General features: G+C 58.5%; 1 protein-coding gene across 1 annotated transcript; it reads left to right on the forward strand.

The window, feature by feature from the left end:
- Positions 1-224: 224 nt before the first annotated feature.
- SLC7A10 (solute carrier family 7 member 10) lies at positions 225-16,244 on the forward strand. Its single transcript, XM_043599082.1, has 11 exons — positions 225-509; positions 10,009-10,213; positions 12,159-12,310; positions 12,527-12,652; positions 12,723-12,876; positions 13,622-13,745; positions 13,826-13,929; positions 14,273-14,369; positions 14,586-14,735; positions 15,426-15,603; positions 15,846-16,244. The coding sequence occupies exons 1-11, from the start codon at positions 227-229 to the stop codon at positions 15,974-15,976; spliced, it is 1,704 nt and encodes a 567-aa protein (XP_043455017.1). The 5' UTR covers positions 225-226; the 3' UTR covers positions 15,977-16,244.
- The last annotated feature ends 250 nt before the right edge of the window (positions 16,245-16,494 follow it).

The raw sequence follows: 16,494 nt of genomic DNA on the forward strand, positions 1-16,494 counted from the left end.
TCACCCCACGACTGGATGTAACTCCGGCAGTGGGAGGGCCTCTTCCTTCGTTCAACTGGAAAGTTCTTCCCAGGTCTGCTCCAAGTCCTCTCCTTCCTTCCCAGGCAGGGGGGTGGGGGCAGTTCCCTTTAAGGAAGGTGGGGGAGGGGGCTGCCGACCGGTCCTCCTTCCGCCCCTCCCTGGCCCCCGCAGCCGGGGGCCCAGGGCCCGGGCCCCGCGCCAGCGCATGCGCCCGCCTGTGGGCGCTGTCCGGGCTGCGAAGGCCGCGAGCGCACGGACAGACGGACGGACCGACGGACTGGCGGCCGGTCGGACACACTGGGCAGCGCGGGGAGCGGGGACGCGGCGGGACAGCGACATGGCCGGCCACACGCAGCAGCCGAGCGGGCGCGGGAACCCCGGCCCTGCACCCTCGCCCTCCCCCGGCCCGGGCCCGGGCCCCGGCGCCTCGGAGCGGGTGGCGCTCAAGAAGGAGATCGGGCTGGTGAGCGCCTGCACCATCATCATCGGTGAGCGGGGCCCGGGCGGGCGGGTGCCTGGCGTGGCAGGGCCAAAGGCTTGGGGCGCACTGCCGCCCGAAACAAGGAGCACCCCGCTCCCGGCGCCCCTATGATCTGCGACCGTGGGACGCGTGAGGAGATGCCCAGAGCACCTGTGGTGTCACCCCTCACACGGTGGCAGTAAGACTTCTTGTTCCCACCTCTCCTGGAGCCCCAAATGTTTGCACCTGAGGGAGGTACAGGTCCCATCCACCCCTGGGAATCCCCCTCCTGCCTTTAATTTGCTGTGGTTTCAGCAAGGGCAATTGCCCTCAGTTTTCTCATCTATGAAATGGAGGTGACTGTAATCCTGCCTTGGGTGCAGGAGCCTTGTAAGTACGGGGACTGGATAAGTTGACCCAGGTTAAGGCCCCAAGTTCTGGGCTGTGGCTCAAGCTGAGCCCCTACTGTGTGTGGGACCCAGGTGCCATACAGTGTGGGTGATTTATTCAAAAGCAGGATTCCCTGTGCGTAGACTGGACAGGTAGAGCCAGCCCAGTGGGGAAATAGGTTCAGAGTATGTAATTATTGCAGAGTTTGGTGGCAGGACCCTGGGGAGAGTCAGTGACTGGGAAGGCCAGTGATGGGGTGGGCATACCAAGCCTGCAGAAAAGCCACCTGCTTCCTGGGCATCCCACCTGAGAATGTGTCCATGTGTCTTGCCCCCACATGGGGACTTCTGGATCAGCAGAGGGCTCAGGGGACAAGGCCCAAGTCGTGAACACTGCTCAGGAACTAGGTAAACTAGACCTGTGCCCGTGTCCACACCAAGTGCCTCAGAGACCCTCCTGGGAGTAGTCTGTTCCATCCCATGTGTTCCAGGAGACAGAGTGGGGGGATGAATGACGGGGGTCTTGACTGCCCTCATCCTGCCTGCCAGATCTCCCCCTCGCCAGCCAGGGAGGCCTTGTGTACCCCCCTGCCCACCACCCATCCTCAGACCCCTGAAGATGAAGAAAGTTGGAGGCTCAGAAGGGCAGACTGGAGTCTTCACCTCCTCCTCTGCTGCCCCCACACTGGGAGCTCCTGAACTGGGGCTGGGATCTGGTTCGTGGCCATCCCCACGCTCACGCAGAAGGTTGCCCCAGAACGTAACCCCTGTCGAGGTAGTTCCCCCATCTCACCCCCTTTCCCCTGGAATGGAATCTTCCAGGAGCCGCTCCTGCGACCTCGTTGCCCTAGGACGTCCCTGCCTGACTGTCTGCTGCTGGGAGGAAGTGTTGGTCCCAAGGATTTGGCCGGGATACTGGGTAGAGTCTTGCCTGGCCCACACATGATGGAGTCAAGAGGCTGGCTGTGTCTGGAGCCAGCTACAGTGCCAGGAAGGTGCAGGGCGCGACACGGCTCTTCCTGGGCTACCTCAGCTAAGCAGGCATCCTTGAGCTGTATTCCTACTCTGCCTCCTCCCGCACCCTATCTACTTCAGGGCAGGTGGAGGCCGCTGGCTCCTCTCTCCTCGAAAGAGGACCCTGGTGGTGGCAGTGGGACCAGAGGAGGCCTCCTCCACTGTCACATGTCTTCTGCAGGACGGACCCCATAAGAATAGCTCCGTGCACCCCAGCTCTGCCCTTGTGGTGTCCACCCCCCCCCCACCCCATTTCAGTCCATTCCTGCTGTTCCAGGTCCACTGCCCCCTTGGTCTCCAGACCTTGAAGACTGAGCTGGGGTAAGAGGTGACTTGGCCAAGGGTGGCCGACTCGGGAGGAGAACCCAGAAGACCTGACCCCCACCTGCGACACTCATTGGTGGTCCAACGACCCTGCTTGGGGAGCTGTGAAGGGTCCCAGAAGGCAGGAGACAGACGAGGAGAGAATGGATGTGAACCAGAAGGGGACGGGACATGAGGGAGGTGGCCTCTGTGGCTGAGTCAGGGTCTGCACTGCTCTTCCCACTTGATGCCCTGGAGACCCCACCCTCTCCCCCTCCCCATGCTGTTCTGTGGAGTCTATCTCACACATCTGATCCCACCTTCCTGCCCTGGGCCACCTGGTCAAAGTGAAAAATGTCTCCAGAGTGTCGTATTTTAGCTTTAAAAGTCTTGAGGCCTTTATATTCTACTCCACAGTCTTTCTTGTTACCAGATCCTGCACTTGTTATCTCGAAAACTTCAAATAGCCCCTTCCAGAAGATCCTATAATTCTCGTTCCTTGTACCCTCTGCCCTGTCCTAGGCTGAGGAGTGGGAGCTTTCGGGAATGGAGTGATATGGAAGGGCTCTGGGCTGGAGTCAGACTCCGCCCGAAGTGTGTTTAGAACAGTACCTCCTGGCCCCAGCAAGCACACCTGGAGGGGAACAGGCCAGCCTGGGGGAAAGTGAGCCAGTGGAGCAGGGGCTATGTAAGACACCACCATGTCTAATACCCATCCTGAAAAACACCCCTTACTACATCATGAAATCGTGTTCCCCCTTTATCTCACTTGATTCTCATGCCCACCTTGCAAGATGAAAGTGTTTATACCCATTCTACAGATGTAGGAAATGGGGTTGGAAGTTAAATGACACTTCTGCAGGCAGGAGACTTGGGACTTGGAACCAGATTTGGACCCAATCTTCTAATCCAGTGCCCTTCTTCATACTGTGCTGGTGCTGGGCAAAACTGGAGCCAGATTCAGAGCCCTTGACGGAAGAAGGTCGGGATTTACCGAGGATTTACCCGAGTCCCCCACTTTATGATGTATGGATGGATGGATGGATGGATGGATGGGTGGATGGATGAACAAATGGACAAAGGAATCTCCCGGGACTCCCCACTCCCACCCAGGACTGTATGTACAAAATCTCTTGTCCTGACTCAAGAACCTTGGCCGGCTGCCTCTCCCGATCCACACCCAAGGAATGGGCATGCCCAGGTCCAGCAGAGTGGGAATCACTTCGGGTGTGCTCACCAGGCTTTTTTGTCCTCCACTCTCTCCCTTGGACTCGGGTATCCAGCCCATGCTCATGTTTATGTGTCAGGCTCAGGAGTGTTCAGGGACTCAGAGGCCTGCTTCATGAACCCCATCTCCTGCTCATCCAACCATGACCAGGCCCCTTTCTGTTGTCCCCAGGGCTGGTGGTGGCTGGTACGCTCAGATGATGGCCCTCTGCAAAGGCCCAGCACCTCCTCATAGGGACCCTGAAGAGACATAAAGCCACACAAGAGCTTGTCTGTGTCTCACACCCCTGATTTACAGATGAGGAAACAGACTGAGGCTGCAACCAGCCCAGATCAGATGCTCTTGGTGCTCGGGACACCACTGGGGGCCAAGGCAGCTCAAGCTACAACGGGGGGTGGGGGGCTGCCAGCACTGGACACACTCATTCATCTAGGTACAGAACAATGCCAGACACTGTTCTGGGTGCTGGAGATACAACAGGGAATAGGACAGACAAAAGCCCTGTCCTCTTGGAGCTGACATTCCAGCATGGGAGTGAAAGAGCAAATGATAAACAAGCTGAATGTTCGGCCAATGGGATAATGATAAGTGCTAAGATGACAAAGTTAAGATAGGGGGTGGGGAAGATTGTAGGTAGGAGATGAGTCAGGAGTGGGAGGGGCCCAATTTGTGTGGGCCTTCCCGGCTACAGTGAGAACTTTGCCTTTTTCTCTTTGTGAGACAGGAGAGGGCTTTGAGCAGATGAGGGATGGGATAAGACAGGATGGGATGAGATGACATGGGGTGGGATGGGATAGGATGGATGGAGTAGGATATGGGATGGGAAAGGATGGAATGGGATGAGAAGGATGGGATGGGATGGATGGGGTAAGATATGGGATGAGATGTGATAGGATATGGGATGGGATGGATGGGAGGGGGTGGGGTGGATGGAATGGGGTGGGATGGATGGGATGGGATAGGATGGATGGGGTAGGATATGGGAGAGGATGGGAAGAGATGGGATGGATGGGATAGGATATGGGGTGGGATAGGATGGGTGGGATGGGATGGAATGGGATGGGATGAGATGGGGCTCACTATGGAGAAGCTGTGGGCAGCAGGGGTAGAAGCAGGAAACCTGGTCAGGAGGGTACTGAGTCACTTGGGTAAGAGATAGTGGTGGCTCAGAGCAGGGTGGTGGCAATGAGGTGCTGAGTGGAGGTTCAGTTCTGGATGTGTTTGGAAGGTGGAGCCAAAGGATTTGGGATGAACTAGATATGAGGTGTGGGAGAAGGAGAAGAGTCAAGGGTGACATCAGGTTCGGGCCTGAGCCTTTGGGAGCCAGGTTTGCAAGGTACTGATCTGGAAAGACTGTGAGGGAAGTAGGTTCTTGAGGGAAAGGGGTTGGAAGTCCAGAATCTCATTTTGACCATGGGAAATTTGAGATGCCTATTTGTAGAGTAATTAGTTGGATATGCGGGTTTAGTTTAGGGAAGAGGTCCATGGTAGGCATAAAATGTGGGAGTTGCCAACAGAAGCTAGGGGACTGGATGAGGTCTCCAAGGGAGGGAGTGTGGAAGGAAAGGGGCCAAGGCCCCGGGGCTGAGCCACAGGCACTCAAAATCTGGAAGTCAGGAAAGAGAAGGACCAGCAGAGGAGTCCAGAAGGAGCAGCCAGCAAGGTGGGAGGAGGGCCGGGAGGCTGAGGCTGGAGGAAGGGGTTAACTTGCCAGATGCCACTGATGAGGCAGGTAAGATGCGGTTTGCGGGTGCATGACTGGATCCGGCGTTGTGGAGCTCATCGGTGACCTTGACTCAGCCTGGAGATGGGGCACAGGCGAGGCTTCTTAGGTGGGGTTGGGCTGGGCTGAGCCAGGCAGAGAGAGCTCCACACTTCTGCTCATCCCTCTCTTAAAAGGAAAGTGGGTTAGGCCGGAAGTACACGCCAGTCATTTGGCAATTCCAGACATGTCCTGGAGGCATCCCCACTCACCTCCCTGGAGTTCTGCCAAGAACCTCAATGGGCACTTCGGCCTCCTCAGAGGGATGCCTGACACATGCTCATTAAGGACATTCCTGTGTTTGGAGTCACGGGCTTCACCCAGGGGGACAGCAGGGTCCCTAAAGCAGAGCTCTGGCTACGGACTCCAGCATACAGAGGTCCCATGGGGGTCAGGTCTCCAAAAGCCAGATTGGGTGGCCTGGGGTATCTTCAAGGTTGATGACAGTAGTGAGATCCATAAGCACTTCCTGGGGCCTCTGATGTGCGAAGCAGCGTGGGGGCATGCCTGCATCACTGCCTTTTCTCCCCACTTTGTAGCCAAGAAGGGTTGGAGAGGTGATGTATCTTGTCCACAGCCTCCCACCAAGAGGGATCTGGGATTCGAACCCAGATCTGGGGATTCTCAATTAGTGCCTCTGCCTGTGGCCTCAGGGACCTACTGAAGGGAATTTGGAACTCTTTCCCAGAGGCCTCATGGGTCATATCCTAACGGGGAGGTGCTGAGACTCGTTGCCCAGAGCAAGGGAAGGAGGTCTGGCCTATGGCCAGCCCCTGATCAGGCCCAGGAGCCCCAGAGCTGTTCTCTGTCAGGCCAGCAGGCCAGTGTGACAGGAAGAACCCCCATTGTCAGCCTGCTCGCTAAAAGAGGCACAGATAGGCAAGGCGTATGTAAGATGACCTAGGCCCTGTGGGTTCTTTGTCCTTTTGAGGGGCTGAGGCTTCTCATCACAGACCCTACCCTCTGGGAACTCAGGACCCATGCAGGGTAGCCAATAATCACTTCCTGGCCATCCTCCGTGTACCATGGGAGTAGAGCAGGATCCAGGTTGTAGGGGCCAAAGTGGAAGGTCAGGGAGGGCTTCCTGCAGCTTCTGGGAAACTAGCGAGCTGAGGAGACACCTGACACGGTGAGGGACATGGGCCCCCGAGCAGACTGTGTTTCCTTAGGCCTTTGCAAATGTGCGGGATGTGTCCACCCTGCCCAGCAACGCCTCTGCCAAAGTCTGGGTTGAGCCAGCCCTCTGCTGCCCCCTAGCTCAGTGGCCTGACCTGGTGAAGGGGGAAACTGAGGCCCAGAAGGGCAGCACTAGCCTGAGGTCACACAGCTGACTCCTGAAAGTGTTTCTAGGGATGAGGGGTGGTGCCAGCAGCCTGGCCTGACCGGACCTCCCTGTCCCCCTCCCCAAATCAGACTCTGCACCTTCCACCCACACGCACCGAGGACAGTTGGCTCTTTCCACCAACATGACCTCCACCGTCCACCCTTGCGACCTCCACGGTCGGCCACTGCCTCCCAAAAATAGGTCAGCGCGCACCGCAACAGCCAGAAGAACAATGGCCCTTTCTTCGTTCCTCCACGGAGCCGAGTAAGCCCCATCAGGCCAAACATCTTAATGTGATAAAAGCCACCCGGTGTGGGCTGAGGGAAGAGGGGCGGGAGGAGACTGAAGGGGGGCTTCCTGGTGGGGGACTCACATCCTCACCCACCTGTGCTGGCGCTGTGGCCCTGTGAGGACCCACTGGGTGGGTGGGACTGTGGAGACCCTGGAAGCTGCATTTCTCCAGCCCACTGTCAGCAGACATCTGACCAGGCGCATGGTAGTCTCTCCCTGCCCAGCCCGTGCTCCCCGCTTCCTGCCCCTCCGCCTCTTTCTCCAGAGCAGGCTTCCCCAAGGTCTGGGCTTGTCCACTACTGTGTCCTGAGGCCAGCAAAGCTGATCCTGCTGGGCCTGAACACAAGGGCTGAGAAGGGAGGCCTGAACCCACCACCACTGGGAGGGCTGGGCAGGCACCCCTGCCATATCCCTCACAGCTCTGTGGTCCCTTCGGCACGCCTCCTGGAATCATTCAGATGCTGGAGGCCCCACCCCTGCCCCCAGCGTCCTCCTCCTTGCCCTCTACCGCCCACCCAAGCCCACAGCCCCTGTGGATCCTTGCAGAGCCCCACCCAGCCCATGTGGTGCCCAGAGCAGCCAGTGGACTTCAGTGGGTTTTCTGCCACCTTCCAGCACAAACCCGGGGGAAGGTGCTAGAGGTTGTCCAGGCCCACAGGGAGAAGCCCGCAAAGACCTCAGAGGCACCAGCTGACACACGTGTTCCGTTGAGCCATGTGGGAAGAAGTCCTGCACTGTAGGCTGAGGCCATGTGTCCAAACAAAATGATCCCCTGGCCCATCCCCCAGGGCCAGCATTGGAGTCTCCCACTACTGAGCATAGGCTAGTGATATGTCCCTTTTCAGACCCCAGCCTTGGAGGACAAGATGCCAGGTGTAGCTTCCCAAGGGCTATGCCCATGAGACCCTACCGTGCTGAACTGTATAGAGCGCTGGGGTCCCCATGGGCTGGGTTGCTCGGGTCCCTGGATGTCCCCAGCCTGAATGCACCCAGCTCCTTCCAAGGCCACCCAGCCCCCGCTGGCTTCCAACCTCACTGGCTTTTGGCAAATCCCACTCCACCAGGTCCTGAGAACAGAGGCCCTGCTGCCGGATAGAGCGAACTCAAAGACCCTTTAGAAAGCTGACCCAGGCCCCAGGCCCCCCGGGTAGATAAGGGAGGCGGCTCCTCTCCCCCTGGAAGCTGGCTGAGGGCACAGCTTACCTCTGGGGGCTGGGGGACAGAAATTCTTTCGTCCTTATCTGGATGTATTTAGGGCTCCTGGGATGTGACTGGAAAACCAAGTGGGGCACCGTGGCCGTCCAGACTGGAAATCTGTGTCGGCTGGGGGCGGGGTGGGGGGTAGCACCGTGGACAAGGAATGCATGCAGATTGGTGGCCACAGCTGTGTCCTTGGCCAGACCCGCCTGTGGGCCTGGCAGGTGGAACAGGCAGGCTCTGCCCTGATGGGTGTGCACTGTCCCACAGGACCTGGCAGGTGGGGGTGATCCTGTTGAGGGGCTGAGCCCCAGCTCCTAGCAGGGTTGCTTTTTTATTCTTGTGGCCTGCGCATTCTGGGATTATTTCCTCTTGGGCAGGCCCTTGTGCAAATCACCAGTGATGTGACCTAATTTATTTGCACAGATGGTGAGACCCAGGTCACCCAGAACATTGCCCTTTTTGCCCTAACTGCCAGGGAGCTCACAGCTCAGTGGGTATTCAGAGCCTTGTTCATCCTGAGAACCTGCTCTGCAGACCACAGCTTGGCCCTCTGAGCATTTTGATTGAGCGTTCCCAGACACCATGAATCAACAGAGCACCCCCTGACACCCACCACACTCCGCAAGACTCAGAGTCATCCCCAAGGGCAGGGCAGGCTTCTGTGACCAAGGCAGATTCCACTGGCCTCTGAGCCTCAGAGGCTGGCCACTCCCCTCCTCTTCCAGGAGAGTCGAGTAGAGAAAGCTGCCCCACTTCACAGATGAGAAAATCAGTCTTTCAGGCCAAGGTATTGGTGCCACTTTGGACATCAGGGCTTTCACTCATCCATTAGTTTACTCAACAGCTGTGTATTGAGCACTTACTACATACCGGGAGTTGGAGGTGAACCCAAGCAGGTACGGCTGCAGAGAGTACACAGAACCACGCCAAAAATGCTAGGTACATCTGGATACAGCTGTAAGTGAGCAGAGGGCTTCCTAGATTCCTTGCCGAATCCTCACGAAGCCTCTTGTACAGACGGATCTTGAAAGGTGACCTGAGTGTCAGCTGGGCTTTCCCCTGGGATTAGAGCAGCGACTCCTTTTGCAACCAGTAGGCTGTGTCAAGGGACAGGCGGTCTGTGTCCAGACCCCAGGCTGGCCGGGTCTCTGCCAGCCTGCCCTTGCCCACCCGATTCCTTCAGCGATGGCTGCTGACCAACCCCCGGTCCTGAAAGTGCACCAGTTCTTCCCCCTCACCCCACCGGCCCTTGCCCAGGACCTGACACATTTTAACAGTGCCGGGAAACAAGGTCTCTTCAGAGTCTTTGTCCGCAGTCTGGGTCTTAGGTCAGGGACGAGCCCAGGGAGCAGGTTTCCCTTTAAGGAAAGGGGAGAGAGAAGATAAAGAAAGAAAGTACGGGACAAGGTCTGGGGAAGGACAGGACTGTGACATGGGAGGAGGACCCCAAACCGGCATGGTCAAGGAGGGCTTCGTGGAGGTGGTGCCACTCCCTGAGCTACTCCATGAGTTTGGATTTTGGCCAATGGGAAAGTAGCAGGACAGTGTCATGGTCAAGGTCTTGCTTTAGGAGGCCAGCTCTAGCCAGCAGGTTGGAGGCTGACAAGTCTGGAGGCTTCGGCCAGGGCCAAGGGGCTGAGCCTGGGCCCTGTGGGGATGCACAGGAAGGCTGCCAGTCTGCCACCGCTCAGGTGATGGAGCTTCCTCGCCTGTGCTTCCCCGCCTGGTAGGAGTAAATGGGGTGGGGGTGGGGGGTGCAGAGGAACTCAGAACAGGACTCATCTCCTGAATTGCAAGGACAAGGCCTGGAGAAGGGGGGATAATGAGCCCAGAGTGGGGATTGCAAGGTCTGAGGTGCCCAGTGGCATCCATTTGCCTCCAGGCTCACCTTCCCCCTCCTCCTTCTCCAGGGAGCAGCCCAGGCTCCCTTCCTCACTGTAGCATCTGGAAGCCTGAGGAGAAGGCTGGGATAAGGGGACCCCAGACCTGATGCCTCCCCATCTCTCCCGACCCCAGGGAACATCATCGGCTCGGGCATTTTCATCTCCCCCAAGGGGGTCCTGGAGCACTCGGGCTCTGTGGGTCTGGCCCTCTTCGTCTGGGTCCTGGGTGGAGGCGTCACTGCCCTGGGTTCCCTCTGTTACGCGGAGCTGGGAGTCGCCATCCCCAAGTCTGGCGGGGACTATGCCTATGTCACCGAGATCTTCGGGGGCCTGGCTGGGTGAGTCTGGGGCACCCGTGGGGTCAGTGGGGGAGGGCATGACAATCCGGAATGGATGGCCAGTGGGGCCCTGGACTTTGGTTTCCTCTTTTTCTCACATCTCAGGGAGATCATGGGGTGGATGGAGGGAAGGAGGTGGGGGTGTTGGGGAGCCTTCCAAGGCCAGGGTGGGCAGGACACTCCGGCTGGCCCCCTGACCTCTCTGTGCTTCCTTTCAAATATTTCTGCACCTGGGTGAGGCTAGCAATAAGGCAAGGACAGCCTAGATTTTAGTAAACCCATATGTGTGTGGTGGGGGACAGGGGGCATGATAACTCCTATCAATGCCCTGCAAGAGCTCTCCTTTGAAGAGCTCCCCAGCATTCCTTTATGCACCAGTAAGCATTAGCTGAGCACCTACTATGTGCTGAGGACCAGAGAGAAAAAGATCCATTCCTGCCCTCAAGTTATTCACAGTGCAGAAGGGAAAGAGCCCCTCTACACTTGATGAGGACCTAGATCCTTGCTTTGAGGGTGTGCTTGGGGGGGCCCAGCAGCTAAGGGAATGGGTGTCACCACCTCAGAAGGTTTCCAGGGAAAACACATTTGCACCAAGGCTTGGAGGGTGTGCTCGACTATCTGGTGTGGCCAGAGGCAGGTCAGATCCATGGTAGGTGTGGGGGCTTGGAGGCGCTGGGAGAGCCTGGGGGTGGGGTGGGGGGTCAAAGCTATTGTAGTTGTCCAGCTGAACCATGCCAAGGGCCTGAATAAAGGCATAGGAAGATCCCAGAACCTTGTAGGAGCCTAAATGTGGAAGACGCGGTGGCCAGTGTGGCATGAGGGAGAGGTGGGTACGGCAGAGGTGACACCCGCTTTCCCACTGGTGGGCTCCATTGACGGCAGTTCCCGGGAGGGGGAGGTTGGGGGTAGGCTGCCATGCTGGTGGGGTCTGCAGCATATCCGGGGAGATGATGTAGTCAGGCCTTGTGGGGCAGTTGTCTGGATCCCAGAGGAAAAGTCTAGGCTAAAGTGTGCAAAATTTGGTCCTGAGGGATGTGGTCCAGAGCCTTTAATGGGGTAGTGGCAGACGGGGCCCTGGCAGGGCATGCACACCCCTGTGGGTGTGCCCATGAGTTCTCTGCTCTGGGGAGAGGGTTCTTGGAGGCAACTGGGACCTGAGAAAGCAGAAGAAGGTGGGCGGGAGAGGAGGACCCAAGACCCTGCCCCAGGGGCACCTAGCTTCTAGGGTTGCAGACGCCACAGAGTAAAGGTGAGGACCAAGACGAATCTACAGAGCATGGTGGTCCAGAGGTCAGTGGTGTCCCTGGATGAGGCAGTCCCCACCCTCAAGGTCCAGGAGCATCCCCAGAGACAGGCCCTCCCCTGAGTGCAGGCAGGACCCCCCTGGAATAGGTTGGGCCTCATAGCCTGGGCAGAGTCCCTGCTCCCATGTGGGCACCCTGCGGTGCTGAGATTCGGACAGAAGAGACATAAATCGTTCCCAACCCCCAGCCACAGCTCCTCGGAAGGTCTGGTCCCTCAGGGGTCACAGCTCAGAGCCAGCTACCTGCAGCCATAGGCTCTGCTGAGAGCTCCAGCTGGAGCCGTAACTAAAGGTTCCAGAACAGCTCCGGCTCAGGAAAACAGCCTGTGACCAGAGGCTAGATGGCCATTAGAAAGGTGGTTGGTTCCCAAGTCCTTTTGGACACCTGCCCAAGGGCAGCCCATAGCTGTTTAACTGTGCTGAATGCTGTCTCTGTTGAAGCAGTCCATTAATAGAGTGGAGACCCCAGCGGGGCCAGCCCTGCCTTCCTGGACCGAAGCCGGCATTGAGTGCCCGTGCCAGCCTTGGGTGCCACGGCCCAGGGTGCAGCCCTGCTCCCACACCTGCACCTGCTCGGCCAAGGTGGCGGGGAGGCGGGGTGGTGCGGGATGCCTGTGCCAGGCAGGCCCTCACTCATTCCAGCTTCCTGCTGCTCTGGAGTGCGGTCCTCATCATGTACCCAACCAGCCTGGCTGTCATCTCCATGACCTTCTCTAACTACGTGCTGCAGCCCGTGTTCCCCAACTGCATCCCCCCAGCTGCTGCCTCCCGCGCACTCTCTATGGCCTGCCTGAGTGAGCGCCCACCTTGGGGCCGCACCATGCTCCCTGCCCGTGTGTGGGAGGACTACGGGGGCGTGGGGGGGGGGGTGCCTCCAGCCTCCAGCCCCCTGTGAGCTCAGCCTCAGGGGGTGGGCTTCTGGCACCCCAGCTGCTACAGGGGATGCCGCCCTCCTACAGCCTGGGCTGGACTCGGCTGAGGCCCACCCACCCACTCTCCTTCCCTCTCAGTGCTCCTGACATGGGTGAACAGCTCCAGCGTGCGCTGGGCCACACGCATCCAGGACATCTTCACCGGTGGGAAGCTGCTGGCCCTGTCCCTCATCATTGGCGTGGGCTTCGTCCAGATCTTCCAAGGTAGGGCCTGGGTGGGGCCGTGCACCAGGGTGGGGAGAGGACACTGACCCTTGACCTGTGGACCCCCCAGGACACTTTGAGGAGCTGACACCCAGCAATGCCTTTGACTTCTGGATGACACCCTCCGTGGGTCACCTGGCCCTGGCCTTCCTCCAGGGCTCCTTTGCCTTCAGTGGCTGGAACTTCCTCAACTACGTCACTGAGGAGCTGGTTGACCCTCGAAAGTGAGTAGGACACCCAGCCGGGCCCTGGGAAGGGGAGGGGTGCGGCGATGGGAGAGGCAGCCTCTCTGCACGGACCTGCTGCCACCTGTGGCTCAGTCTGGTCACCTGCCTGACCATGCTGCTGCCCCACGGGGATGGCTCTGGAAAGACAGCCGGGACACTGTTCCAGCCTGGCCCTGCTCTGCATGGCTGTGGGTGAGTCACGGCCCCTTGCCGGGCCTCAGAAACACTGAGTATCACTGTCCCACTGAAAATGGATCCAGCTATTTGCATTTGGCCAAAACTTACACATGTGCACATAACACGGTCCCTACTGATAAAGCCCATGGCTCATCCGATACTCACCCAGGGTGGCAACAGAGAGGGGTTTGTGCTGGGGCGGGGGCTGGGGCTGATAGGGAGTCCCAGGAGACCCCAGGTCTAGGGACTGGGCCCCGGGGGTATTTGGGGATCTTCAAGGCTGATTTTGCCTGTATTCGCTTTTCTCTTTATGTCCTGACATTAGACCTGCCCCTCAAGGTTTGATGTGTCCCCTCCCCCATCTGCCCTTCCTCCCACCAGCCCGTGTCCCAGCTGGGGCTGGGGGGTGGCAGGGAGACAGCAGTGCTACCCCTTATCTGTCCCAAGTCCCCCAGCAGACCCAGGAGATGGAGACTCAAAGCTCCTCCCTCGCTGGGGTCCCTGGGCCCCATCTTCCAGCCCCCACCCCAGGGCTGATGCTGACACACTTCTCCACTGCCCCCAGGAACCTACCTCGTGCCATTGTCATCTCCATCCCGCTGGTGACCTTTGTGTACACCTTCACCAATGTTGCCTACTTCACCGCCATGTCCCCCCAGGAGCTGCTGGCCTCGAACGCAGTGGCCGTGGTGAGTGGGGTCCCACTGGTACCCGGCTCCCGCCCGTCCCGCCATGCCTCACACACCACCTCTTTTCTGTGTCCACTCAGACCTTCGGGGAGAAGCTGCTGGGCTACTTTTCTTGGGTCATGCCCGTCTCCGTGGCACTTTCTACTTTCGGAGGGATCAATGGCTACCTGTTCACCTCCTCCAGGTGACTGGACTGGGTGGGGAGGGGTCAAGGTGAGGCAAGGCAGGTCCCCCTGGTGTGTGTGATCAGTACTGGGGGCCAGAGGAAGTCAAATCCTGCCAGGTGGGTCCCACCTGAAGCTGGGACAGTGAACTCCCCAGTAACAGATGTGATCCCAACTCAGCTACAGCAAGCAAAAGGGAGGCGGGCTAGACAGGGAAGAACTGGCCAGTGGGGCTGCTGGGACCCAGAGCAGGGGTCAGAGGTGACAGCTCAAGAGGGGCCTCAGGTGTGGAGCTGAGGTCTGGGATCTGGTTGGTAGGGGGCCCTAGGCTGGGCTCATGGCCCCCACCAATCTCTGTCCCAGACTGTGCTTCTCTGGGGCCCGAGAGGGACACCTGCCCAGCCTGCTGGCTATGATCCATGTCAGACACTGCACACCCATCCCTGCCCTCCTTGTCTGTGTAAGTTGTGGGACCAAGGCTGGCAGGGAGGGGAGCCGGGGCCACCCAGCAGTGTGGTACTGGCAGGGATTCCCACTGGCCCTGGGGGGCAGCCCACGGAGGGAGTGGGGAGGGCCGGGGCTCACCAACCTCCTGGCCTGAGCCGGCAGGCCCAGGACAGCCCACAGGGCTGACGGAGGCAGGTGGGAGGCCACCCTCAGCCCGGTCCTCTCCCAGTGCGGGGCCACAGCGGTCATCATGCTTGTGGGAGACACGTACACGCTCATCAACTACGTGTCCTTCATCAACTACCTCTGCTACGGTGTCACCATCCTGGGCCTTCTCGTTTTGCGCTGGAGGCGGCCAGCGCTCCACAGGCCCATCAAGGTGAGGCCTGGGGGAGGATGGGCTGGCCGGCGCTGTCAGAGCCGCCCCTTCACTCATTGAGCATGGGAGTGTGGGGTGGGGGTGGGAGTGATGACAGCATTAGGTATTCTGGCTTTGGCCACATGCTGCACCCTGCTCAGGGCTTTAAGTATGCTGATGTATTCAGCCTTCATCACAGCCCCACAAGGTGGGTGCTTTGAATACTCCCAGTTTACAGACAGGAAAATGAGGCTAAGACACAGAATTCCATGAGCACACACAAAGACAGAAGAGCCTTAATCAAGCTAAATGCAAATATTCTGTTTGCATATAAATCCTGGAGCTGGAGAAGTGCTCAGTGCCTAAAAAACATGAAACACTGAGAGAGAGAGAGAGAGAGAGAGAGAGAGTAGAGAGAGAGACCTTCAGCCGAATGCAAGCAGCCAGCAACACCAGCAACACATAGTTACTGCATGGAACTCAGAGCCACCGAAACTTTGACAAACCCTCAACCATTTGGCAAAACGGCCATCCCATGAGTTTGTTTCTAGCATGTTTGGCTGCTGCCAGAGTAGGGGACCCTCAAGCCTCAGCTCCCAGGAAAGGGCGGCACCTCGGGATCCCCTCCCCCCACCCCTGCCGGGGCGGTGGGGCAGGAGGGCCCAGGGAAGGTCCTGCGCCTCCGTTGGCAGTCCCGTCGCTCTCCCCCAGGTGAACCTCCTGGTCCCCATCGCATACTTGGTTTTCTGGGCATTCCTGCTGGTCTTCAGCTTCATCTCGGAGCCCATGGTGTGTGGAGTCGGCGTCATCATCATCCTCACGGGGGTGCCTGTTTTCTTCCTGGGAGTGTTCTGGAGAAGCAAACCAAAGTGTGTGCACAGACTCACAGGTGAGCCAAGGCAGCCTCCCCAAGGTGGTGGGGCCGGGAAACGTGACCTGTGAGGGACTCGCCCTGGAGCAGGACCTCCCAGCAGTTGCGGTGACAACAGGGGGTCCAATCGCCACCCAACATCTCCCCAAGATGTGGCCCCAGGGTCCAGGATCCACCCAAAGGGAGCGGCTCCCTGAGGACCCCTGCCCCACAGGGTCGGATCCCAAGGTCTATCTGTTTGTTTGTCTCTCTGTCCTCAGAATCCATGACACGCTGGGGCCAGGAGCTGTGCTTTGTGGTCTACCCCCAGGGAGCCCCTGAGGAAGAGGAAAATGGCCCGTGCCAGCCCTCCCCACTGCCCACCAGGGACAAGCCCTTGAAAACGCAATGAGACATTTGCGGAGCCTGAAGCAGCTGTTTCTGTTTACATGTTGTTTATTGAGGAGGTGTTTTTGCAAAATAAGTTGGTTTTTTTTTTGTTTTTTGTTTTTTTGTTTTGTCCTGAAAAAAAAGAGAGAGAGAGAGAGAGAGAGAGAGATCTGACTCCTTTGAGTCCTGTGCTGAGAGAGCCCTGGAGATATTGGCTGGGCTCCCTGTCAGTGCTGCCCTGCTCGCTTTCCTGGAAATGTCTATGAATAAAACAGGGTTGGTGGGCGGTGTGCTTGTCTTAGGCGAGTCCCTGGTGGGCATGACCCGGTGAGGCTTGTGTGGTGCTGGCTGAGGAAGGTGCCCCAGCAGGCTCTGGAGGGGGCCTATGGCTCTGCCACTTGAACCAGGCACTTCCTTTCTCCCTTGTGGGGTCCAGAGCCAGCCTTGACCCAAAGGGACACCGGGGTTGGGAAACACCTTGTGCGCCCCTCCCCGGGACCCGCAACGCCAGCTCTAGGCTCAACCGCCGAGGTCAGTCCG

Source organism: Prionailurus bengalensis, chromosome E2 (genome assembly GCF_016509475.1).
Source record: "Prionailurus bengalensis isolate Pbe53 chromosome E2, Fcat_Pben_1.1_paternal_pri, whole genome shotgun sequence".
Classification (NCBI taxonomy): domain Eukaryota; kingdom Metazoa; phylum Chordata; class Mammalia; order Carnivora; family Felidae; genus Prionailurus; species Prionailurus bengalensis.